The 26,754-nt window shown below is 44.2% G+C and overlaps 1 protein-coding gene across 1 annotated transcript in view; it reads left to right on the forward strand.

Annotated features, from left to right (window-relative positions):
- Positions 1–2,626: 2,626 nt before the first annotated feature.
- The window catches only part of LOC124014050 (6-phosphofructo-2-kinase/fructose-2,6-bisphosphatase-like), a 52,757-nt gene continuing 28,629 nt past the window's right edge, over positions 2,627–26,754 (forward strand). Inside the window, exons 1-5 of the mRNA XM_046328729.1 lie at positions 2,627–2,833; positions 3,374–3,499; positions 16,052–16,148; positions 16,316–16,382; positions 17,575–17,649. Coding sequence (XP_046184685.1) covers positions 2,743–2,833; positions 3,374–3,499; positions 16,052–16,148; positions 16,316–16,382; positions 17,575–17,649 — 456 coding nt within the window. The 5' untranslated portion in view covers positions 2,627–2,742. The remainder of the gene's footprint in view (positions 2,834–3,373; positions 3,500–16,051; positions 16,149–16,315; positions 16,383–17,574; positions 17,650–26,754) is intronic.

Below are 26,754 nucleotides of genomic sequence, written 5' to 3' on the forward strand. Positions count from 1 at the left end.
TTAATAGATGACAAAAACACGAAGTAAACTGTACAAAAACAATAAATAAATAACGACCGTGACGCTATCAGAAGAACTGTGCTGACACAAGCAACTAACATAGACAATCACCCACAAACCACAATGACAAAACAGGCTACCTAAATATGGTTCCCAATCAGAGACAACGACTAACACCTGCCTCTGATTGAGAACCATATCAGGCCAAACACAGAAACAGACAAACTAGACATCCAACATAGAATGCCCACCCAGCTCACGTCCTGACCAACACTAAAACAAGGAAAACACAAAAGAACTATGGTCAGAATGTGACACATGTGTATAACTTTTATTATCATCTACATTTATGATGAGTATTTCTGTTGAATCGATGTGGCTATGCAAAATCACTGGATGTTTTTGGAACTAGTGAATGTAAAGCGCCAATGTAAACTCAGATTTTCTGATATAAATATGAACTTTATCAAACAAAACATGCATGTATTGTGTAACATGAAGTCATATGAGTGTCATCTGATGAAGATTATCAAAGTTAGTGATGAATTTTATCTCTATTTGTGCTTTTTCTCTCTCTCTTTGGCTGGTAAAATTAGCTGTGTATTTCTGTGAGTTGGTGGTGACCTAACATAATCGTTTGTGGTGCTTTCCCCGTAAATCCTATTTGAAATCAGACACTGTGGTGGGATTAACAACAAGACTACCCTGAAAACGATATAAGATACATGTATGTTTGAGGAATTTTAATTATGAGATTTCTGTTCTTTTGAATATGGCGCCTGTACTTTCAATGGTTGTTGTCAAATCTCTCCCGTTAAATCTTAAGGTTCTTTGGGTCTCCACCGAATTAGGTAAATCCACTTTTAGTTTTAATGTTAACACTGCTGGAACAATTTGCAAAACTCATTACATTTAGATATTCTGGTGTCACTCGGGCAGTTTAGGGTGTTGATTGTGGATCTAGTCGCTGAGGAATGTAAGAGTTTTTCATAAATGTTGCATTTTGTATCGATTGCTATTTTCTTTTACATTGTATTGGTTGTTGTATTGTTGTGATCAGCACACCCTTGAGAATGAGACCATGGTCTGAATGGGTTTGTCCTGAATAAAAATAATAAAAATAAATAAAAAATCTTCCTTTACAGCTTTCTCAAGCTCTGTTATTAACCCTAATGATGAGGTGCGGGTGTGCGTAATGAAGGTTTCCAGGACCGGTGGTTAGTAGACTGGCGACATCCCTGGATTTACAGGCGAGGCAGAGGGGTGTCGTCGGGGACGGCATTAGCAAGGAGACTAGGAACCACCAACCTGAGGAGGGAAAAGTGAAAAGAGGTCAGGCGGAGCGGGAGACAGACACGATCACCAGGATGGAAAATGTTGCCTCACTGCGGTGGTGGTCCGCCTGCTCCTCCTGATGGCGGACATCGCGCTGGATCCTCACGTGAGCAGCGTCCCAAACCTAATTTGCGTGCCATCAGGGGCTTCGGTCTGGCTTGGGGTCCATGGTGTCAGGGCCGGCTGGTACCTCAGGACACACTGGAAGGGAGTCAAGCCGGTGGAGGAGTGACGAAGTGAGTTCTGGGCTTATTCCGCCCAGGGAAGAAACCGGGCCCACACCCTCTGCCGGTCCTGACAGTGACTGCTCAGGAACCTCCCCAGCTCCTGGCTTTTCCTCTCTACCTGCCCGTTGGACTAAGGCCGGTTGACGTGGCAGTGTAGCTTTGGACATTATCAATCATAGTCTTTCACACAATCCTGTTTTTCAATTCCAACTTAGTATTTTCCAGCGGAGTCTTTTGACTAAGTGTAGTGGCTAAATTATACAATATAATTGTCCCAATACAATTTCCATTCTAGGTGCTTTAGGCACCATGGAGAGTGGTGAAATGTTAGTCTTGACAAATCCAATGTCCAGAGTTTGATTCAACTTGAAAAATAATAATACATTTATTTGTCGCTCTTTTGGATACAGAAATGTATAGATTTCTACCCAAAATAATTCTGATCATTAAACTAAAGAAACAAACAGCATGGTAAACATGGTCTGGTATGGTCAAAAGACTGTGTGCTGCCATTCCAGTCACTCCCAGTAGGCCTTGGAGCATGTATGCCTTTTTTTCTTGACAGAGGATTAATGGCAAACACATACAACAGAAATGTATCATGAATTGGAAACATGCAAATATGATGGTGAAAATGTGGCGAATGTCACTTAATTTTGTGGAACGAGGCAAATAGAGAATTAAAGAATTGGAGAATTAGAGAATCAGATAATTAGTATCATGAGTAGACCTGACATTCCCACAACATTTAGTGACTGTTATAGTGGTTGTGGTTGGGTAGCTCAGAGTGTTTGGTGAATATCTGTTCTACTCCTTCCAGTGCTATAAAGCCCTGGTACTCTAGCTCCTCCCACTCGGGAAGTAGCCCACCCATCTGTATAACCCCACTTGGAGAGGAGGAGCAAGTACCGATACCACACACACACACACACACACACACACACACACACACACACACACACACACACACACACACACACACACACACACACACACACACACACACACACACACACACACACACACACACAGAGTTAAGCCGCTCCCATCATGAGGTGACCCACACAGACAGTTTCTCAAACTGTGTCATACACCTTGTTTCTCTCCAGGCTACTCTCTCTCTCTATCTTGCTCTCCCCCGTCTCTCTCTCGCTTACATACGGACATTGTTTTGTAAATCATGTCTCAGAGGCAGACCAAGCTAACTCAGAACCCTTTAGAGAAGATTTGGATTCCCTCCATGAGTAGCAAGCTGTACCGACGTAGAGGGTGTAAGTACACACATACACACAAATATACACATGTAAACAACAGACACACATACTGGTCGGTCTCTGTGTGGTTCATTACCTGTACAGGACAGGTTGGTGCTCGTAACAAACAGAAATTTGATATTGTTTCAAATTGTGTGTGTGTGTGTGTGTGTGTGTGTGTGTGTGTGTGTGTGTGTGTGTGTGTGTGTGTGTGTGTGTGTGTGTGTGTGTGTGTGTGTGTGTGTGTGTGTGTGTGTGTGTGTGTGTGTGTGTGTGTGTGTGTGTGTGTGTGTTGGGGCCAGGGTATGACTTGCAGTATGGAACACTGTACCTCTCTGAGAGAGACCTAAGGGCCGTTCACCCCTAAGACCAAGGCCATGTCTATGTGTGTAGTTGTGTGCGTACGTCTGTGCGTGTGTGTTACGTGGTCTATCCATTTGTCTAAAACTGATGTGTGTGTGTGTGTGTTCTTTGATCTTTGTATTACTCCAATACATGTGTATGTGTGTGCCATGTCAGTTTTTAATCCATCTGTGTGTGTATGTGTGTGTTTTTCAGCGTCCGTCCCTCAGTTCACTAACTCTCCTACCATGATTGTGATGGTGGGGCTGCCTGCTAGAGGGAAGACCTACATCTCCAAAAAGTTAACCAGATACCTCAACTGGATAGGAGTTCCCACTAAAGGTACCACATACACAAAATTAACCAGATACTTCAACTGGATAGGATTTCCAACAAAAGGTACCGCTACACATCACAATTTAACACAACACAATACCACAACATGTTAACCAGATACCACAACTGGATTGGCGTTCCAACTAAATGTACCATAAGACAACACGTCACACAACAAAACACTAAGTCTCAAACTCACTCAGGAAACGAACGCACAAGGTAAACTATTCAAGCTTCTGCAAAGGACAACAGAAAACAAACTTCTTTTAACCAAAAAATCTTGAGTAAATTGGACACACCTGAGTGGTTAATGTCTCTAGGACGGCCTCTGCCACCCTCTGGTCACAGGTGGAACCATGACAGTACCCCTTCTAGGATCGGACCCAGCCGCAGAGCCAGGGCGACCACCAAGCAGTTGGTTGAAGTTTTATTTTTTATTTTACTAGGCAAGTCAGTTAAGAACAAATTCTTATTTTCAATTACGGCCTAGGAACAGTGGGTTAACTGCCTGTTCAGGGGCAGAACGACAGATTTTGTACCTTGTCAGCTCTGGGATTTGAACTTGCAACCTTTCGGTTACTAGTCCAATGCTCTAACCACTAGGCTACCCTGCCGCCCCAAGTCCCAAAAGAGTCCTGGATCCAGGAGGTTCTGGGCAGCCTCCCACGCCCGCTCCTCTGTGCCTTGCCCTCACAGTCCACATTCATCGCAGGGTACCTCAGACCCAACGGGCATCCAACAGACGATGGACAGTGGACAGTGTAGGCCGGGCGACCATCAACAAGTCGAGGGGGCGGAGGGGCAGGTGTAGTGGGAGAGAAGGGACTGGTCATTACTAAATTGAGACGGGAGACATGGAAGGATGGACAGACCCTCATAGACCTGGGAAGCTTGAGACAATAGTTGACCGGGTTGATGTGACTCAGGATCTTGAATGATCCTATGTAGCGTGGTGCGAGCTTCTGCAAGTCCACCTTTAAGGGAATATCACGGGTGGACAGCGACACCCATTGACCCGGTCGGAGGAGCCGAAGAGGCCTTCGGTGCTGGTTTTCCTGGTCTTGGTGTCGGGCAGAGGAGCGGAGCCAGGAGGATCGCGCACTGATCCAGGTGTTGCGACCTCGTCAAAATGAACGCCTCGGCTGATGGCACCCCAGTTTCAGCCTCTTGTTATGGATACGGGGGGGCCAAACCCGAACCGTCATTCGAACGGCGACAGTCCAGTGGATGAGTTCCGCAGTGTGTTGTGAGCATACTCCACCCAGACGAGGAACTTTCTCCAGTTGCTGGCCTGGCTGGAGACAAAACAGCGGAGGAACTTTTCCAGCTCCTGGTTGGCCCACTCCGTTTACCCATTCTACTGTGGGTGGAATCCCAAGGAGAGAATCACCTATGCCCCCAACAGGGAGCAGAAGGTTTTCCAATACTGTGCGACAAAAATGAACGGCATCTTATTGGCATTGAGCCAACCGTATACACAATTGCAAATACCACTCAATTGGGTGGCAGTTGGTCAAACATATTGCAAGTGGAACATGTCAAATGCCACGTGTTATAAACCAAAAATCCACAGTAGGATGTCATATGTGAAATGATCTGAAAGTTAGGTCTCAAGGGTAAAATCTTCAATATTTTACAAAATTTTAAAACCTCGTAAAAAATGCGCTATGGATCAATTATGCATATGTAGAAACCGTATGGACATAGATTTGTTTTAAAATTATGCGAGTTTGTCCATAAGGCCTATGTTTTGTCCATTTACCATATATGATCATAGGTAGTAAGGTTCCAAACACCATAGTAACAGAACCATGTCCAAATTGCAAAGGAAATATAAATATTGAAAGTACTTAATCAGAATGTTAAGTCCATTTGCCATGTATGACCATAGGAAGTCGGCTTCGGAACGCAAAAGTCAGTGAACCATGTGCAAATGGCATTTATAATGTTGAGATGGCCTATATCAAATCAAATCAAATCAAATTGTATTTGTCACATACACATGGTTAGCAGATGTTAATGCGAGTGTAGCGAAATGCTTGTGCTTCTAGTTCCGACAATGCAGTGATAACCAACAAGTAATCTAACTAACAATTCCAAAACTACTGTCTTATACACAGTGTAAGGGGATAAGGAACATGTACATAAGGATATATGAATGAGTGATGGTACAGAGCAGCATACAGTAGATGGTATCGAGTACAGTATATACATATGAGATGAGTGTGTAGACAAAGTAAACAAAGTGGCATAGTTAAAGTGGCTAGTGATACATGTGTTACATAAGGATGCAGTCGATGATGTAGAGTACAGTAAATACATATGCATATGAGATGAATAATGTAGGGTAAGTAACATTATATAAGGTAGCATTGTTTAAAGTGGCTAGTGATATATTTACATCATTTCCCATCAATTCCCATTATTAAAATGGCTGGAGTTGGGTCAGTGTCAATGACAGTGTGTTGGCAGCAGCCACTCAGTGTTAGTGGTGGCTGTTTAACAGTCTGATGGCCTTGAGATAGAAGCTGTTTTTCAGTCTCTCGGTCCCAGCTTTGATGCACCTGTACTGACCTCGCCTTCTGGATGATAGCGGGGTGAACAGGCAGTGGTTCGGGTGGTTGATGTCCTTGATGATCTTTATGGCCTTCCTGTAACAACGGGTGGTGTAGGTGTCCTGGAGGGCAGGTAGTTTGCCCCCGGTGATGCGTTGTGCAGTCCTCACTACCCTCTGGAGAGCCTTACGGTTGAGGGCGGAGCAGTTGCCGTACCAGGCGGTGATACAGCCCGCCAGGATGCTCTCGATTGTGCATCTGTAGAAGTTTGTGAGTGCTTTTGGTGACAAGCCGAATTTCTTCAGCCTCCTGAGGTTGAATAGGCGCTGCTGCGCCTTCTTCACGACGCTGTCAGTGTGAGTGGACCAATTCAGTTTGTCTGTGATGTGTATGCCGAGGAACTTAAAACTAGCTACCCTCTCCACTACTGTTCCATCGATGTGGATAGGGGGTGTTCCCTCTGCTGTTTCCTGAAGTCCACAATCATCTCCTTAGTTTTGTTGACGTTGAGTGTGAGGTTATTTTCCTGACACCACACTCCGAGGGCCCTCACCTCCTCCCTGTAGGCCGTCTCGTCGTTGTTGGTAATCAAGCCTACCACTGTTGTGTCGTCCGCAAACTTGATGATTGAGTTGGAGGCGTGCGTGGCCACGCAGTCGTGGGTGAACAGGGAGTACAGGAGAGGGCTCAGAACGCACCCTTGTGGGGCCCCCGTGTTGAGGATCAGCGGGGAGGAGATGTTGTTGCCTACCCTCACCACCTGGGGGCGGCCCGTCAGGAAGTCCAGTACCCAGTTGCACAGGGCGGGGTCGAGACCCAGGGTCTCGAGCTTGATGACGAGCTTGGAGGGTACTATGGTGTTGAATGCCGAGCTGTAGTCGATGAACAGCATTCTCACATAGGTATTCCTCTTGTCCAGGTGGGTTAGGGCAGTGTGCAGTGTGGTTGAGATTGCATCGTCTGTGGACCTATTTGGGCGGTAAGCAAATTGGAGTGGGTCTAGGGTGTCAGGTAGGGTGGAGGTGATATGGTCCTTGACTAGTCTCTCAAAGCACTTCATGATGACGGAAGTGAGTGCTACGGGGCGGTAGTCGTTTAGCTCAGTTACCTTAGCTTTCTTGGGAACAGGAACAATGGTGGCCCTCTTGAAGCATGTGGGAACAGCAGACTGGTATAGGGATTGATTGAATATGTCCGTAAACACACCGGCCAAATTATGTATATATCACTATGTTAAACCCTGACTTAACCTAGAAGGTTTATTTGTCATGTTTGTTCACAGGAAGTCATAGGAAGTCAGAATTTCTTGTTGGTGCTGATTCCACATGTCCATTTCATAATAGGAAGTCCTTATCGATATACGTACGTTGTCAATAGATACTGTCGACTTGCAGAAGAGCATGTTCACACTGACAATATAGCATATGTGTAACGGATACTGTCCAATAGCAATATATTGGGGCGGCAGGGTAGCCTAGTGGTTAGAGCGTTGGACTAGTAACTGGAAGGTTGCAACTTCAAACCCCCGAGCTGACAAGGTACAAATCTGTCGTTCTGCCCTTGAACAGGCAGTTAACCCACTGTTCCTAGGCCGTCATTGAAAATAAGAATTTGTTCTTAACTGACTTGCCTGGTTAAATAAAGGTAAAATAAAAAAATAAAAAATAAATTGGCAATGGACACTCCACCTGCAGTATAACATGTTAAGACTGGTAATGTATTATGTGTATTGGACACTTCCCATTAGCAATACATTACAATGGGAATTTACCGTCACAAATTAGACATGCTCTAATATATTTCTGAAATGCCCAATTGCTCATTGAACTCGGGATGGCCTAGCAGTGATAGTGGTTCCTCTCCATAGCTCGTTTGTGTTGATTTCAGCCTGCCCATTAGGTCATCACCTAATTTCCGAATTAAATGTATTGGAAATGTACACTGTCCATTAGCAATACTTTACTATGGGCATTTACCATGGTGTTGGTGTTGATTTCAGCCTGTCCATTTGGTGATGGTAAATCCCTGTTTAAACTTTTAAAACTTTTTGGAAATAGACACTGCCCCTAAGACCCGAATTTAAGAGTAAATACATATCCTCCTTGAGACACCCTTGTACAGAATCCTGAGTTTCAAGTCTTTACTAATTTACAGAGAGTTGAATGCAGTGTTTTCACTAATTGTAGTTAAATATATTTTGGGGGGGTAAATTTAACAACTGCCGGTTACTGCAGGAAGTTTCAAATCAAATCAAATTGAAGACAGATTGATATGGCAACCTTAACCCACATAGTCATCAGGTTGAAGTTAGGGCAGCAGGCAATGTATTCCTATTGGGAGAGATGTCAATGTCAACTGTTAGAATAAATACTCCCTGTTTTCACTGTTATGGGTTAATTCCACATGGCCAGGGGTAGTCTTAGGAATGTTCCTACGGTTGAATTGTGTGTCTAACCTCAACGGTTCTACCTCTGTCACCCAAAAGCACCTCAAATTTAGGTCTGACCATGAGCTATGGTCAAGTGGGGCACCTCGTTGATCTCGGCACGGCCTAGAGCCTATGGTGATGTAATTTGTTTCCCTTTCAGTGATGATTTTAGCCTGCCCATTTGTTGATTTCATCCTTATTTGATGGTAAAGTTCATATTTCCTCTTTAGGATATGAAGGGGACCATTCAATCTTTTCATGTTGTTCTGTAGAGGTACATGTGACCCTGAACACGTGGAAAATACATTTTGAAAATTGCCTGCACAGAAGCAGAGTTAGAGCATAACCTGTAAACCCATGTTATCCTTGTTATCCTCATATATTTTGACACATGCAACCGCTCCGGGTTGGAGCGAGCGGTCGCATCGGCACTTCGCTCCGCAGGTAGTATAACTTTTTCATTACATTTCATTATAGCACAACGGTTTGATTTGTCTAATCTTAGCAATTTCTTCTTAGCTAGCTACATAGCCGTCTTTGTATCAAAGATAATTGCGTAATTATCGTATTTCGTCGTCCTAACGTAGTCTTCACTGCTCTGCCCAGCAGCTAGCCAGCTAGCAAACATCCACCGATTAGCTGCACTGTAGAAACACTCAACTGAACGACTTGATTAGTGTAGTGTTAGCTAGCTACATAGCTGTCTTTGCTGTCTTCGTATCCAAGATAATTGTGTAGTTTAGAGTGTGTAGTCTTAGAGTGATTATCTTAATTTACCGAGGTTAGCTAGCCAGCTATTTGTCGTCCTTAACGTAGGAGACTCTGCTAGCTAGCCAACAGCTAGCCAACGTCTTCTGAATAGAACTCAACAACCCGGTCGCATTCACAGGTAGTATCACATTTATTTCATTTCATTACAGTACAACGGTTTGATTTGTTTGATCGTAGCTAGCTACATAGCTAGCTACATAGCCGTCTTTGTATCAAAGATAATTGTGTAGTCTAGAGCGATTTTCTAGGTTAGCTAGCCAGCTATTGTCGTTCTTTTAACGCAATGTAACGTAATCAACACTGCTAGCTAGCCAGCTAGCCCCCGAATAGCAGCACTGTCGAAACTATTACACTCAACGGAACGACTTGATTAGTGTAGTGTCAACAACGCAGCCATTGCCAGCTAGCCTACAAAGTCAACAACGCAGCCACTGCCAGCTAGCCTACTTCAGCAGTACTGTATCATTTTAATCATTTTAGTCAATAAGATTCTTGCTACGTAAGCTTAACTTTCTGAACATTCGAGACGTGTAGTCCACTTGTCATTCCAATCTCCTTTGCATTAGCGTAGCCTCTTCTGTAGCCTGTCAACTATGTGTCTGTCTATCCCTGTTCTCTCCTCTCTGCACAGACCATACAAACGCTCCACACCGCGTGGCCGCGGCCACCCTAATCTGGTGGTCCCAGCGCGCACGACCCACGTGGAGTTCCAGATCTCCGGTAGCCTCTGGAACTGCCGATCTGCGGCCAACAAGGCAGAGTTCATCTCAGCCTATGCCTCCCTCCAGTCCCTCGACTTCTTGGCACTGACGGAAACATGGATCACCACAGACAACACTGCTACTCCTACTGCTCTCTCTTCGTCCGCCCACGTGTTCTCGCACACCCCGAGAGCTTCTGGTCAGCGGGGTGGTGGCACCGGGATCCTCATCTCTCCCAAGTGGTCATTCTCTCTTTCTCCCCTTACCCATCTGTCTATCGCCTCCTTTGAATTCCATGCTGTCACAGTTACCAGCCCTTTCAAGCTTAACATCCTTATCATTTATCGCCCTCCAGGTTCCCTCGGAGAGTTCATCAATGAGCTTGATGCCTTGATAAGCTCCTTTCCTGAGGTCGGCTCACCTCTCACAGTTCTGGGCGACTTTAACCTCCCCACGTCTACCTTTGACTCATTCCTTTCTGCCTCCTTCTTTCCACTCCTCTCCTCTTTTGACCTCACCCTCTCACCTTCCCCCCCTACTCACAAGGCAGGCAATACGCTCAACCTCATCTTTACTAGATGCTGTTCTTCCACTAACCTCATTGCAACTCCCCTCCAAGTCTCTGACCACTACCTTGTATCCTTTTCCCTCTCGCTCTCATCCAACACCTCCCACACTGCCCCTACTCGGATGGTATCGCGCCGTCCCAACCTTCGCTCTCTCTCCCCCGCTACTCTCTCCTCTTCCATCCTATCATCTCTTCCCTCTGCTCAAACCTTCTCCAACCTATCTCCTGATTCTGCCTCCTCAACCCTCCTCTCCTCCCTCTCTGCATCCTTTGACTCTCTATGTCCCCTATCCTCCAGGCCGGCTCGGTCCTCCCCTCCCGCTCCGTGGCTCGACGACTCATTGCGAGCTCACAGAACAGGGCTCCGGGCAGCCGAGCGGAAATGGAGGAAAACTCGCCTCCCTGCGGACCTGGCATCCTTTCACTCCCTCCTCTCTACATTTTCCTCCTCTGTCTCTGCTGCTAAAGCCAATTTCTACCACTCTAAATTCCAAGCATCTGCCTCTAACCCTAGGAAGCTCTTTGCCACCTTCTCCTCCCTCCTGAATCCTCCTCCCTCCTGAATCCTCCTCCCCCTCCCCCCCTCCTCCCTCTCTGCAGATGACTTCGTCAACCATTTTGAAAAGAAGGTCGACGACATCCGATCCTCGTTTGCTAAGTCAAACGACACCGCTGGTTCTGCTCACACTGCCCTACCCTGTGCTCTGACCTCTTTCTCCCCTCTCTCTCCAGATGAAATCTCGCGTCTTGTGACGGCCGGCCGCCCAACAACCTGCCCGCTTGACCCTATCCCCTCCTCTCTTCTCCAGACCATTTCCGGAGACCTTCTCCCTTAACTCACCTCGCTCATCAACTCATCCCTGACCGCTGGCTACGTCCCTTCCGTCTTCAAGAGAGCGAGAGTTGCACCCCTTCTGAAAAAACCTACACTCGAAACTACACACTACTACAGACTAGTATCCCTTCTTTCTTTTCTCTCCAAAACTCTTGAACGTGCCGTCCTTGGCCAGCTCTCCCGCTATCTCTCTCTGAATGACCTTCTTGATCCAAATCAGTCAGGTTTCAAGACTAGTCATTCAACTGAGACTGCTCTCCTCTGTATCACGGAGGCGCTCCACACTGTTAAAGCTAACTCTCTCTCCTCTGCTCTCATCCTTCTAGACCTATCGAATGCCTTCGATACTGTGAACTATCAGATCCTCCTCTCCACCCTCTCCGAGTTGGGCATCTCCGTCGCGGCCCACGCTTGGATTGCATCCTACCTGACAGGTTGCTCCTACCAGGTGGCGTGGCGAGAATCTGTCTCCTCACCACGCGCTCTCACCACTGGTGTCCCCCAGGGCTCTGTTCTAGGCCCTCTCCTATTCTCGCTACACACCAAGTCACTTGGCTCTGTCATAACCTCACATGGTCTCTCCTATCATTGCTATGCAGACGACACACAATTAATCTTCTCCTTTCCCCCTTCTGATGACCAGGTGGCGAATCGCATCTCTGCATGTCTGGCAGACATATCAGTGTGGATGACGGATCACCACCTCAAGCTGAACCTCGGCAAGACGGAGCTGCTCTTCCTCCCGGGGAAGGACTGCCCGTTCCATGATCTCGCCATCACAGTTGACAACTCCATTGTGTCCTCCTCCCAGAGCGCTAAGAACCTTGGCGTGATCCTGGACAACACCCTGTCGTTCTCAACTAACATCAAGGCGGTGGCCCGTTCCTGTAGGTTCATGCTCTACAACATCCGCAGAGTACGACCCTGCCTCACACAGGAAGCGGCGCAGGTCCTAATCCAGGCACTTGTCATCTCCCGTCTGGATTACTGCAACTCGCTGTTGGCTGGGCACCCTGCCTGTGCCATTAAACCCCTACAACTCATCCAGAACGCCGCAGCCCGTCTGGTGTTCAACCTTCCCAAGTTCTCTCACGTCACCCCGCTCCTCCGCTCTCTCCACTGGCTTCCAGTTGAAGCTCGCATCCGCTACAAGACCATGGTGCTTGCCTACGGAGCTGTGAGGGGAACGGCACCTCAGTACCTCCAGGCTCTGATCAGGCCCTACACCCAAACAAGGGCACTGCGTTCATCCACCTCTGGCCTGCTCGCCTCCCTACCACTGAGGAAGTACAGTTCCCGCTCAGCCCAGTCAAAACTGTTCGCTGCTCTGGCCCCCCCAATGGTGGAACAAACTCCCTCACGACGCCAGGACAGCGGAGTCAATCACCACCTTCCGGAGACACCTGAAACCCCACCTCTTTAAGGAATACCTAGGATAGGATAAGTAATCCCTCTCACCCCCCCCCCCCCTTTAAGATTTAGATGCACTATTGTAAAGTGACTGTTCCACTGGATGTCATAAGGTGAATGCACCAATTTGTAAGTCGCTCTGGATAAGAGCGTCTGCTAAATGACTTAAATGTAATGTTAAATGTAAATGTAAATGATGTCCAACTCGTTTAGAAGCCAGCTATCACATATTTCAGAGCCGGCCCAAAAATCACAGCGCCTTCTGTTAAAACCATAATAAAAACGTATAACACGTAGTTACATTCCAGCTCCGGGTCCAGTTCTGACATTATGTGTAGGTCTAGCTGAGGCGACACCAAATAACGAGTTTCGGCTCGATAGGTCTTTTGGAGCCCGAGCAGCGACCTTAATTTGTGCTGAAAATGCACTTTTTTCAGGTGTTGCTAAAAGGGCTATCGGACTGAAAAGTGTATGGTCCATCTCTATGGACCGAGGAGGTTTTAATGCACCTAGTCTTGTGATTATTCATCTTTGAAGTCTGTTCCATTTACAAGAAATGGCCATGTCCATTTGGTTATGAATGTAAATTTGCCATATACAGTCAGTCGCCATCTGGTGGAATTTTCCGGTACAGTAAAAAAAAATCTAAAAATAAATGCATGTATATCTTGGAAACCAAGTGTTTTGGAAACGTTCCTTTTTGACTTCCTGGAAGACCAGGCCTTGGGTGGGGGATGACCTGAGGCCGTCGGCCTATTTTAAATAGCACCTGCGGATATCTAGTTAGGGACCATCCATTTGCCCTATTTTTTAAAAATATTTTTTTATTTAACTAGGCAAGTCAGTTAAGAACAAATTCTTATTTTCAATGATGGCCTTGGAACAATGGGTTAACTGCCTGTTCAGGGGCAGAACAACAGATTTGTACCTTGTAAGCTCTGGGGATTTGAACTTGCAACCTTCTGGTTACTAGTCCAATGCTCTAACCACTAGGCGACCCTGCTGATGATTTTCATGCGTTATGTAGGGAAGTCCGTGTAGTCGAAAGACGGGTAATCATGAGATCAGCGGTATCCTTTGCTGAGGGCAACTTGGGGAAGGCCATGAAATGGGCTGCCTTGGGGAACTGACCACCAGGATAGTGGTAAGCCCTTGGGATGGGGGTAACCCTGTGGTAAAGTTTATGGACAGGTGGGACCAGGCCCGGCTGGTGTGGGTTTGCGATATGTTTCGATTGGCATTTACCATCACGAATTTGTCATGCTCAAAAATACTGCAGAAATGCGAAATTGACTGGTACGATGAATTCGGGATGGCCGGGCAGTGTTTCTGGTTCCTCTCCATGTGTTGATTTCAGAATGTCATTTTGGTGATGGTACCTCACTGTTTAAACATATTGCAAATGGACAAAAGTCAGCCAGCAAGTCACCGTCCATCAGTCAATTAGATGTCATTCTGACACCAAACTGATACAAAACTGACACCACACCCACTTTTTCCAACTCGTTTAGAAGCCAACTATCACATATTTCAGAGAAGGCCCATAATTCACAGCGGCGTTAGTTTAAAATTAAGACATAATAAAAACGTGAAACACATAGTTACATTCTAGCTGCGGGTCCAGTTCTGACATTATGTGTAGGCCAATGTGAGACGACCCCAAATCCAGAGTTTCGGCTTGATAGGTCATTCGGTGCCCGAGCAAGACCATAATGGTGCTGAAAATCTACTTTTTTCCATTCCTTGCTACGGGGTCCTTGAATGAGCAGAAACGTTAGGGTCCGTCTCTATGGGCCGAGCCTGTTTCAATGCACTTAGTCTTGCGACTCTGGGACATTTCAAAATGTCATCATTTTCGTAATGGTCCAAATGAATTGAAGATGTTGCAAATGTACGAGGCTGTTTCTCGGTACGAGAACCTTCTAGAGCCACGCAACTCACCACGCACTATCAACCTGAGGTCAAGAACAGGTTTCTAACGTTTCAGAACTCTAGGTCTGACGATTATTTTTTAGTTCGAACCTAGTTAACTATTGCAGGCAATGTCTGTCTATACGCACCACACTGTGTCCCTCTGTCCTAGCTGTGTGTGTGTGAGTTTTTCTTGGAAATTTTATGGGAGACATGACTGATTTACAGTTCATAGGGGTTGCTTAATCAAACATGAAGTTATGATAAGATCTGACCTTTTTAACCCTTCGAAACAGCCCCTATGACACCATTTAAGGCACTTCCGGTTGGCACAGGAAGCTATAAGTAAAGACATATCCTGACTGGTATATGCCTTTACAGAATCCTGAGTTTGAAGTGTTTACGTTAAGAACTGACTGATTTAAACAGGGTTAAATGCACTATTTATCACAAACTGCTGGTTTGTTTTCACCACTTCCAGTTGCTCCAGGAAGCATAGAATCAACACAGGTAGACCTCATAGTGGCCTGATGGATTGTCATCGAAGACAGTTTCATAAGACATTCATAACCCACGTAGGCTTCAGGCTGAACCTAGGGGAGCAGGCAATGTATTCCTATGGGGAGAGAAGTCATTGAAAACTGTTTGATGTAAACACCTTCTTTTAACTGTGAAGGGTTAATGCCACACCGTAGGTTCATTTACGTGAAGCGGAAAAATTATTGCTCTATTTTCATTTTTGACCTTTAATCCCGGAAAAATGGCCATAACTCAAAAACCTTTGAGGCCTCGACCCCATCTTGTTCGGGGCCAACTGCCCATTATGCCAAACCTATACTCACCAAGTTGTGTTTTCAAAGTCTTTTCCGTTTAGGAGAAAAGGCCACGTCGTGATTGGTGATGTTTTGTACATTTGCAATATGATTCCATTAGCCCTCTTGTGGGATTTACTTCCCTGGATGGAAGTTGTTTTGGAGGGCCAGTAGGAGCTACTCTTTCCTTTGGTCCCCCAAAAATATTCCAATGCCCCAGGGCAGTGATTGGGGACATTACAGTGTGTAGGGTGCAGTCTTTCAGATGGAATGTTAAATGGGTGTCTTGACTCTGTGATCACTAAAGATCCCATGGCACATATCATAGGGGTGTTAACCCTGGTGTCCTGGCTAAATTTCCAATCTAGCCCTAATCATCCCCAGCTTCCAATTGGCTCATTCATCCCCCCACTTCTCCCCTGTAAGTATTCTCCAAGTCATTGCTGAAAATGAGAATGTGTTCTCAGTCAACCTACCTGATTAAAATAATGGTTAAAAAAACACAACATAAAATGTGTGTGTGTGTGTGTGTGTGTGTGTGTGTGTGTGTGGTCCTGTCCTCTCCAGTCTTTAATGTAGGTCAATACCGGCGGGATGCGACCCAGTCCTATAAGAGCTATGAGTTCTTTAGACCTGACAACCAAGAGGCCATGAAGATACGCAAGTATGAACCAATCACAAAGCCTGTTATTAGAGTATAAACTAATGAGAGCCTGTTATGAGTATGAACCGACCAGACAGCCTGTTTGAATATGAATTAGTCTGTCCTAAGAGTATGATGCAAGCTCACTGTGTGTGTTTGTGTCTGTGCTCGTGCGTGCGGGTGTGTAGGGCCTGTGCCATTGCGGCTCTGAAGGATGTGTGTGCCTACTTCATGCAGGAACAAGGACAGGTGGCAGTGAGTAACCACCATGGAATCCTATGAAGCAATATGGGATCTTCATGAAACTATATTGTTTTATGCTAATACAATCCCTCAGAGAGAGAGAGATGGTTTAACAAGTAATGTATATTTTTTACAAAAAGGTAGGGGTCAAAATGATTGGAACCCCTGTGTTCAATACCTTTTAATACCTGACCTTGCGAGGATAACGGCACTGAGCCTTTTTATAAAATGTTTTATGAGAATGGAGAACACATTAGGGGAGATCTTAGGGGAGACCAACATTATTCGATTTTATACAGTAATTTTTGTTCATCTTTAACAAGGGTTTCAATCATTCCAAACTCCAATGTATATGAACCAATACGAATACATACTGTATGAACTAGTATAAAGCAATATTAACCTATATCAGGGATGGGCAACTTTGATGGGGGTGGGGGTCACAAAAACTCTGAACTCATCATAAGGGGTCGCAGTGGTTAGCGGGTCTGCGTACCGACATCCATACCCACACATGCAGTGTGTACATTGCTTGTGTGGATCCTAAGTTACATTTTTTGGGGGTCCCACCCCACCTTGCAAGCAAAACATTTTAGCGGCCCCCCTCTTGATAGCGGAGATAAGATTTAGCAATTTTATATAACATTTCATGCAATTCTACTTATTTTTACATTGGGCAAAGAGAGAAGATGTACAGCTTTACAGCAAATTTCCTGTGATTCTACACATTTTGCCGTAGGCTGGAGAGAAATGTTTTCCGTTTTTTATTTTACATTCAGTAATTCGACCATGATTACTTCAAGTTTAGATAGCTGGCTAGACTAACTTACCAATCTAAAAAAAAATGCTTACTAATTGAGTGACTCATTGAGTCAGTCATTGAGAAAAAATGCTGATGCACAAACAAATTTGGAAATTGCACCTATTCTAATGCTCAACAGTAAGTTGAGACCTCGACTGGGTAAAAAAAAAATTGTGATCGGGGGGATTATCAGCAGGCCTACAAAATGCCAGTTGCCCATCACTGATATATATTAAGCACTATGATGTATATGAACCTACATTATACTGTATGAACCAGTATGGTGTATATCAGGGGTGCCAAACTCATTCCATGGAGGGCTTAAAGGAACGAGTTTAACACCTGTGATCTATTTGAACCAGTTAGAATTTAGATGAACTAGTATGATGTACATGCCCTCAGGTGTTTGATGCCACCAACACCACTATAGAACGTAGAGAAGTCATTCTCAGCTTCGCCAAGGAGAACGGATACAAGGTCAGATGGAGTGTGTAGCTGTGTGTGTATTTAGCTGTGTGTGCGTCGCTTTCTGTGAGGCTGTGTGAGTAGCTGTGTTTGTGTAGCTATGAATTAACCAGGGCGACACATTGAGACCTAGGTCTCTTTCACAAACATGCCCTGGGAACAACAGTCACATCAGCACACACACAAATACAGTGAGGGGAAAAAGTACTTGATCCCCTGCTGATTTTGTACATTTGCCCACTGACAAAGAAATGATCAGTTTATAATTTTAATGGTAGGTTTATTTGTTCAGAGACAGAATAACAACAAAAAAATCCAGAAAAACGCATGTCAAAAATGTTATAAATTGATTTGCATTTTAATGAGGGAAATAAGTATTTGACCCCTCTGCAAAACATGACTTAGTACTTGGTGGCAAAACAGATCTTAGTCACTTTTAAATTGTGTTTACATATTGCATCACCCATTTCATATGTACAGTATATAGTACAGTGCTATTCTATGGATTCTTAGTCACTTTAACTGTTTGTAAATATTGCATCACCCATCTCATATGTATATTTACTGTACTACTATGCCACTGTATCTTAGTCCAATGCCGCTCTGACATACATGTATATATGTTTTATCCATTCCTTACTTAGATTTACATGCATTTTGGGTATATGTTGTGAAACTGTTAGATATTACTTGTTAGATATTACTGCACTGTCAGAGCTAGAAGCACAAGCATTACGCTACACCTGCAATAACATCTGCTAAACATGTGCATGTGACCAATAACATTTGATTTGATTTGAGTGAAGATGCAACCCAACGGATACTTTTACAAGACTTTGAAAACAGAATGTATTTAGTTTTGCCTGTATTAAGTACAAGCTTTACATTCGTAAAGGCTTCCTGAACAACTGCAAAATCAGACTTTAATCTTGACAGGGTTCCGGCGCCGACAGAGATGGCCGCCTCGCTTCGCGTTCCTAGGAAACTATGCAGTTATTTTTATTTTTTTATGTGTTATTTCTTACATTAGTACCCCAGGTCATCTTTGTTATGCTGGTGAATGAGGACCCAAAAGCGACTTAACAGAAACAGAGTCTTTATTCCAGTCTTAAACAAAAACGATAATCCTGGATATTATCTTAGGTAAATACAAAACAGGAAAACTGAAATCCACTCGTCAGTAGAGAGGAACGACTGGAGACGCGACCACAGACTGCAGGTCGCTTCGGGAAGGCACAGGCCGTAGCTGACATAGACACCTGCTCACACGCAGCATCTGAAGAAGGCAAAAACACGACAGGGCGGAACAAGGACACAGAACAGCAAACATCAAACAAGGATCCGACAAGGACAGAAGCGGAAAACAGAGGGAGAAATAGGGACTCTAATCAGAGGGCAAAATAGGGGACAGGTGTGAAAGAGTAAATGAGGTAGTTAGGAGAATGAGGAACAGCTGGGAGCAGGAACGGAACGATAGAGAGAGAGAGCGAGAGAGGGAGAGAGGGAGGGGGAGAGAGAGGGATAGAAAGAGGGAAAGAACCTAATAAGACCAGCAGAGGGAAACAAATAGAAGGGAAGCACAGGGACAAGACATGATAATCAATGACAAAACATGACAATCTTAGGTCATCTTAGGTTTCCTTACATACAGTCGAGAAGAACTACTGAATATAAGATCAGCGTCAACTCACCATCAGTACGACCAAGAATATGATTTTCGCGACGCAGATCCTGTGTTCTGCCTTTCAACCAGGACAACGGAATGGATCCCACGGTCTTCTGGTCAGACTCCGGAGACGGGCACATCGTGCACCACTCCCTAGCATTCTTCTCGCCAATGTCCAGTCTCTTGACAACAAGGTTGATGAAATCCGAGCAAGGGTAGCATTCCAGAGGGACATCAGAGACTGTAACATTCTTTGCTTCACGGAAACATGGCTCACTGGAGAGACGCTATCGGAGGCGGTGCAGCCAGCGGGTTTCTCCACGCATCGCGCAGACAGAAACAAACATCTTTCTGGTAAGAAGAGGGGCGGGGGCGTATGCCTTATGGCTAACGAGACGTGGTGTGATCAAAGAAACATACAGAAACTCAAATCCTTCTGTTCACCTGATTTAGAATTCCTCACAATCAAATGTCGACCGCATTATCTACCAAGAGAATTCTCTTCGATTATAATCACAGCCGTATATATCCCCCCCAAGCAGACACATCGATGGCTCTGAACGAACTTTATTTGACTCTTTGCAAACTGGAATCCATACATCCTGAGGCTGCATTCATTATAGCTGGGGATTTTAACAAGGCTAATCTGAAAACAAGACTCCCTAAATTGTATCAGCATATCGATTGCGCAACCAGGGCCGGAAAAACCTTGTTACTCTAACTTCCGCAACGCATATAAGGCCCTGCCCCGCCCTCCTTTCGGAAAAGCTGACCACGACTCCATTTTGTTGATCCCTGCCTACAGACAGAAACTAAAACGGGAGGCTCCCATGCTGAGGTCTGTCCAACGCTGGTCCGACCAAGCTGATTCCACACTCCAAGACTGCTTCCATCACGTGGACTGGGATATGTTTCGTATTGCGGCAGATAACAACATTGACGAATACGCTGATTCGGTGTGCGAGTTCATTAGAACGTGCGTTGAAGATGTCGTTCCCATAGCAACGATTAAAACATTCCCTAACCAGAAACCATGGATTGATGGCAGCATCCACGTGAAACTGAAAGCGCGAACCACTGCTTTTAATCAGGGCAAGGTGACTGGTAACATGACCGAATACAAACAATGCAGCTATTCCCTTCGCAAGGCTATCAAACAAGCTAAGCGTCAGTATAGACACAAAGTAGAATCTCAATTCAACGGCTCAGAAACAAGAGGTATGTGGCAGGGTCTACAGTCAATCACGGACTACAAGAAGAAAACCAGCCCAGTCACGGACCAGGATGTCTTGCTCCCAGGCAGACTAAATGACTTTTTTGCCCGCTTTGAGGACAATACAGTGTCTCTGACACGGCCTGCAACGAAAACATGCGGACTCTCCTTCACTGCAGCCGAGGTGAGTAAAACATTTAAACGTGATAACCCTCGCAAGGCTGCAGGCTCAGACGGCATCCCCAGCCGCGCCCTCAGAGCATGCGCAGACCAGCTGGCCGGTGTGTTTATGGACATATTCAATCAATCCCTACACCAGTCTGCTGTTCCCACATGCTTCAAGAGGGCCACCATTGTTCCTGTTCCCAAGAAAGCTAAGGTAACTGAGCTTAACCTCTTAAGTCGACCCTCTACTTTTTCGAACATTCTGTTAAAAATCGCGCAACATTTCAGCGCCCTGCTACTCAGGCCAGGAATATAGTATATGCATATGATTAGTATGTGTGGATAGAAAACACTCAGACGTTTATAAAACTGGTTAAATCACGACTGTGACTATAACAGAACGTGCGTTTAATCGAAAAGCGCAGGAAAACCTGATCACTGAAAATGGAAATAAATATCCTTGCGCTACTTCCAGGAATTGTTCAAAGTGAACCGAATTACATAAGACCGAGGTTTCAGTGCCTACAGCTTCCACACGTTGTCTAGCCTCTTATAGAGCTCCCCCTCTATACTGCCCCCGTTGGAGAAAGTGCGTGCCCATAGGAAACTGAAAATATTTTTTTACAAAATTGCTAATATATGCATATAAAAAATTATTATTGAATAGAAAACACTCTAACGTTTCTAAAACCGTTTAAATTATGTCTGTTTGTAAAGCAGAACTCTCAGGGCAGCCTTTCTCCCAAACTCTCTCTTGTCAAGAGAAAAGTTGGGTCAACTTTGACGTCATCGCCCCCACCCTTCCCAGGCAGCAACCGCTCCAAGAACAGTCTATCTGTTTAGCGCGATGCCTGCTTTCAAATGGCACGCTCATTGTGAGAATCCCACGAGCCCTGCACATTTGGCGCGCGAAATTGCTCGTGTCCCTCTGAAAAGCATGCACTCTATTGCGCGTGGCCGATTTGGAGGACGTCTTTTTTCCAAGATCCAGCATTTGAAGCCGGTTTGTCTATTAGCGCTGTCCTTTGTTCTACATGCTAACAACAGCATAAAGCTTGATTTTGCACATCGTTTGACCAGTTTAATCGACATATAATATGTAAATTGGAAGTTTTGGTGCGCAAGAGTGCTGGACCAGAAGTCATTTTTGATGCATTTCAGCCGAAGCTGTTAGCATATGCTAATACAGGGACACACAACGTGAAACCAAACGATTTATTGGGTAAGTATGACTCCTTCTACGTCTTCTGATGGAAGAACATCAAAGGTAAGGGAATATTTATGTGGTTATTTTGGGTTTCTGTGGACTCCAAACGTAGAGGAGACATACTGCTAATATCTGAGCGCCGACTCATAGTATAGCCCAGTGAACGATGCCTGTAACGTTAAAAATAAATGTAATACAGCGGTTGCATTAAGAAGAAGTGTATCTTTGTAAATATATGTAGAACATGTATATTTAGTCATGTTTATTGCTTGTTATCTGACGTTATCTGTCGGAGCTATCATCATTTCTCCGGACATTTGAGTAGCATGTTTTTTTTTTAAATGTCGTCAACCGAGATTTATGGATATAAATGGCATATTATTGAAAAAAATAATAATGTACTGTGTAACATGTAATATTACTGTCATCTGATGAAGATTTTCAAAAGGTTAGTGAATTATACATTTTTTAATCCTACTTATAAATTGTATTTTTTCTGGGACAAAATGGCCGCCGCTTGCCTTTTGTTTCGGTGGTGATCTAATATATGTGCTATGTTTTCGCCGTAAAACATTTTAGAAATCTGACTTGCTGGGTAGATTAACAAGATGTTTATCTTTCATTTGAGCTATTGGACTTGTTAATGTGTGGAGGTTAAATATTTTTAGGAATATTTTTTCGTATTGTGCATTATGGTAATGAGCTTGAGCCGTAGTCACGATCCCGGATCCGGGAGGGGGGGCACTAAGAGGTTGAAGTCTTGTCATTTGATTCAGCTTTGATTCTTGGTCAAACCGACACAAGGGAACCGATTCCCTCCGGTCTCCGACCGGATGTTTTGGTCGACCTCTCTCCAAGACATTTTTTCGACACGGACATCTTTAGAAATTACATCGCCTCCTGATGAATTTTATCGCTTATTAACGTTTTTTTCCGCTTTTTTTCCGTTTATCATACAGTCTACATAGAACAATATCTAGGCTATATATGGACCGATTTAATCGAAAAAAAGACCCAATAGTGATTATGGGACATCTAGGAGTGCCAACAAAGAAGATGGTCAAAGGTAATGAATGTTTTATATTTTATTGTGCGGTTTGTGTAGCGCCGAATATGCTAATTATTTTGTTTACGTCCCCTTGCGGGTCTTTTGGGGTGTTACATGCTATCAGATAATAGCTTCTCATGCTTTCGCCGAAAAGCATTTTAAAAATCTGACTTGTTGCCTGGATTCAAAACGAGTGTAGCTTTAATTCAATACCCTGCATGTGTATTTTAATGAACGTTTGAGTTTTAACTAATACTATTAGCATTTAGCGTAGCGCATTGCATTTCCAGAGCTCTAGATGGGACGCCTGCGTGCCAGGTAGGAGCAAGAGGTTAACGACTACCGCCCGGTAGCACTCACTTCCGTCATCATGAAGTGCTTTGAGAGACTAGTCAAGGACCATATCACCTCCACCCTACCTGACACCCTAGACCCACTCCAATTTGCTTACCGTCCAAATAGGTCCACAGACGATGCAATCTCAACCACACTGCACACTGCCCTAACCCATCTGGACAAGAGGAATACCTATGTGAGAATGCTGTTCATCAACTACAGCTCGGCATTCAACACCATAGTACCCTCCAAGCTCGTCATCAAGCTCGAGACCTTGGGTCTCGACCCCACCCTATGCAACTGGGTACTGGACTTCCTGACGGGCCGCCCCCAGGTGGTGAGGGTAGGCAACAACATCTCCACCCCGCTGATCCTCAACACTGGGGCCCCACAAGGGTGCGTTCTGAGCCCTCTCCTGTACTCCCTGTTCACCCACGACTGTGTGGCCACGCACGCCTCCAACTCAATCATCAAGTTTGCGGACGCCACAACAGTGGTAGGCTTGATTACCAACAAGGACGAGACGGCCTACAGGGAGGAGGTGAGGGCCCTCGGAGTGTGGTGTCAGGAAAATAACCTCACACTCAACGTCAACAAAACTAAGGAGATGATTGTGGACTTCAGGAAACAGCAGAGGGAACACCCCCCTATCCACATCGATGGAACAGTAGTGGAGAGGGTAGTAAGTTTTAAGTTCCTCGGCATACACATCACAGACAAACTGAATTGGTCCACTCACACATGTATCTTGCCTATGCTGCTCTGTACCATCACTCATTCATATATCTTTATGTACATATTCTTTATCCCCTTACACTGTGTATAAGACAGTAGTTTTGGAATTGTTAGTTAGATTACTTGTTGGTTATTACTGCATTGTCGGAACTAGAAGCACAAGCATTTCGCTACACTCGCATTAACATCTGCTAACCATGTGTATGTGACAAATAAAATTGGATTTGATTTTGATTTGACATAGCTAAATCAGCAGTCTGAGCAATTGTATAGTGTCATCTGCATACAAATAAAGATCACAATTTTTGACCATTCGCATTTATGTAAATCGTAAAAAGAACAGGTTCAAATACTGATCCCTCTGGAACACCTTTATGTACTTGAAGAACACAATAGTTATGTCTCTAAGATAGTCACGAAGCCAAGAACATGCGATAGAGCCAAGGCCTATCGATGACAGTTTCTTCAACAAAATATAATGATCAACAGTATCAAAGGACTTAGACAGGTCTATAAACAAAGCAGCACAACTAATTTGAGCATACAAAGCATTGACAAGGTCATTCACAACTAATGTGGTGGCTGTAATAGTGCTATGCCCTGGTCTAAATCCTGATTGGTTCACAATGAAAATACATTTATCAGTCAAAAAATAACAAATCTGCACATTTACCGATGACTCAAGAATCTTAGCTGGACAAGGAAGCTTAGAAATTGGTCGGTAATTGTCAAAGAGTGTCAACAGCATATCTCCATGCTTTGGGAATAATTCCTGAAGACAATGTCAAATTTAAAATGTGAGTTACTGAGGCAGCAATTGTGTAAAGAAGCAGTGCAGCTTGGCTGGGTCATATTTCGGCTCTCGACCTTCACCTCTCCCGAGTCCTTACGGGAGTTGCAGCAATGGGACAAGACTGTAACTACCAATTGGACACCACGCAATTGGGGATAGAAAATCAAACATGGAATTGCCTGAAAGAAAATACCAGAACAACATTTTCATTTTCAACAAATTACCTCCATTAAAATCCAGACCAACAGTTTCAGCGTCTTTCAGCAAATTACCTCCATTAACTACCCGCATGCGGGAGCGTAACGTAGCCTCAAACTAATTAGCATAAATCTTCCTAGAAAATCTTCCTATTCATGAAAATCACAAATGAAATATATTGAGACACAGCTTAGCCTTTTGTTAATCACACTGTCATCTCAGATTTTCAAAATATGCTTCACAGCTAACGCTAGACAAGCATTTGTGTAAGTTTATCATGGCATAATGCTAAGGCTCTGCTACCAGCAGGCAACATTTTCACGAAAATAAGAAAAGCAATCAAATTAAATAATTTACCCTTGAAGAACTTCGGATGTTTTCACTCAGGAGACTCCCAGTTAAATAGTAAATGTTCCTTTTTTCCAAAAATATTATTTTTGTAGGCGAAAATAGCTCCGTTTGTTCTTCACGTTTGGCTGAGAAATCGACCGGAAAATGCAGTCACTACAACGCCAAACTTTTTCCAAATTAGCTCCATAATATCGACAGAAACATGGCAAACGTTGTTTAGAATCAATCCTCAAGGTGTTTTCCACATATCTATTTGATAAAATATCCGTCGGGACAATTGGTTTCTCATAAGAAGCGATTGGAAAAATGGCTACTTGTGTACTTTACGCAAGATTTTCTGTGGGAGCCGTCATGTGACCACTTGCTAAATGTGGTCCCTTACGGCTATTCTTCAACATAAATGCGTAAAAAGACGTCACAATGCTGTAGACACCTTGGGGAATATGTAGAAAGCGTAAGCTCATTCGTAGCTCATTCACAGCCATATAAGGAGTCATTGGCATGCAGGGCTTTGAAAAATGGGGCACTTCCTGGTTGGATTTTTATCTGGGTTTCGCCTGTAACATCAGTTCTGTTGCACTCACAGACAATATCTTTGCAGTTTTGGAAACGTCAGAGTGTTTTCTATCCAAAGTTATATATGCTTAGTAGAGCATCTTGTCATGACAAAATATCCCGTTTAAAACGGGAATATTTTTCATCCAAAAATGAAAATTCTGCTCCCTAGTTATAAAAGGTTAATATCCAGACTACACTTAAGGTGAGTTGGCTTAAGAACTGAGACAAATATAGAGCCCGCGGAAATAGAATTGTGATCAAATGCATTAATTATATACATTTTATCAGTAATGGTGGCAAAGACAAGATTAATTTGATGAGGAAGAGAAGTATAGGTACAACCCTTCAGAGATTTAACACTTTTCCCGAATTTGGCCGAATTCCCTGCATAATCAGATAGGTAATCAAATAAATCAGATTTAGCTTTTCTAACTAGTTTCACACACAGATTTCTCAATCTCCTAAAATATTGCTATCAGGGTTTGAGTGTGTAAATCCAGTTCTGGCCCAAACAGCATTTATATTGCATATAACTTTGGCTAGCTCCAGTGTACACCAAGGGTTAGACCTATTTTTAACTCTGGTCTAATGTTCATTGCTCAGGTGTCTTGGCCCAAGCAAGTCTCTTCATATTATTGGTGTCCTTTAGTAGTGGTTTCTTTACAGCAATTTTACCATGAAGGCCTGATTGATGTCGAGATGTGGGCTGGTGACTCAAATGAACTTATCCTCTGCAGCAGCGGTAACTCTGGGTCTTCATTTCCTGTGGTGGTCCTCATGAGAGCCAGTTTCATCATAGAGCTTGATGGTTTTTGCGACTGCACTTGGAGAAACTTTAAAATGTCAT

Source organism: Oncorhynchus gorbuscha, linkage group LG25 (genome assembly GCF_021184085.1).
Source record: "Oncorhynchus gorbuscha isolate QuinsamMale2020 ecotype Even-year linkage group LG25, OgorEven_v1.0, whole genome shotgun sequence".
Lineage (NCBI taxonomy): Eukaryota > Metazoa > Chordata > Actinopteri > Salmoniformes > Salmonidae > Oncorhynchus > Oncorhynchus gorbuscha.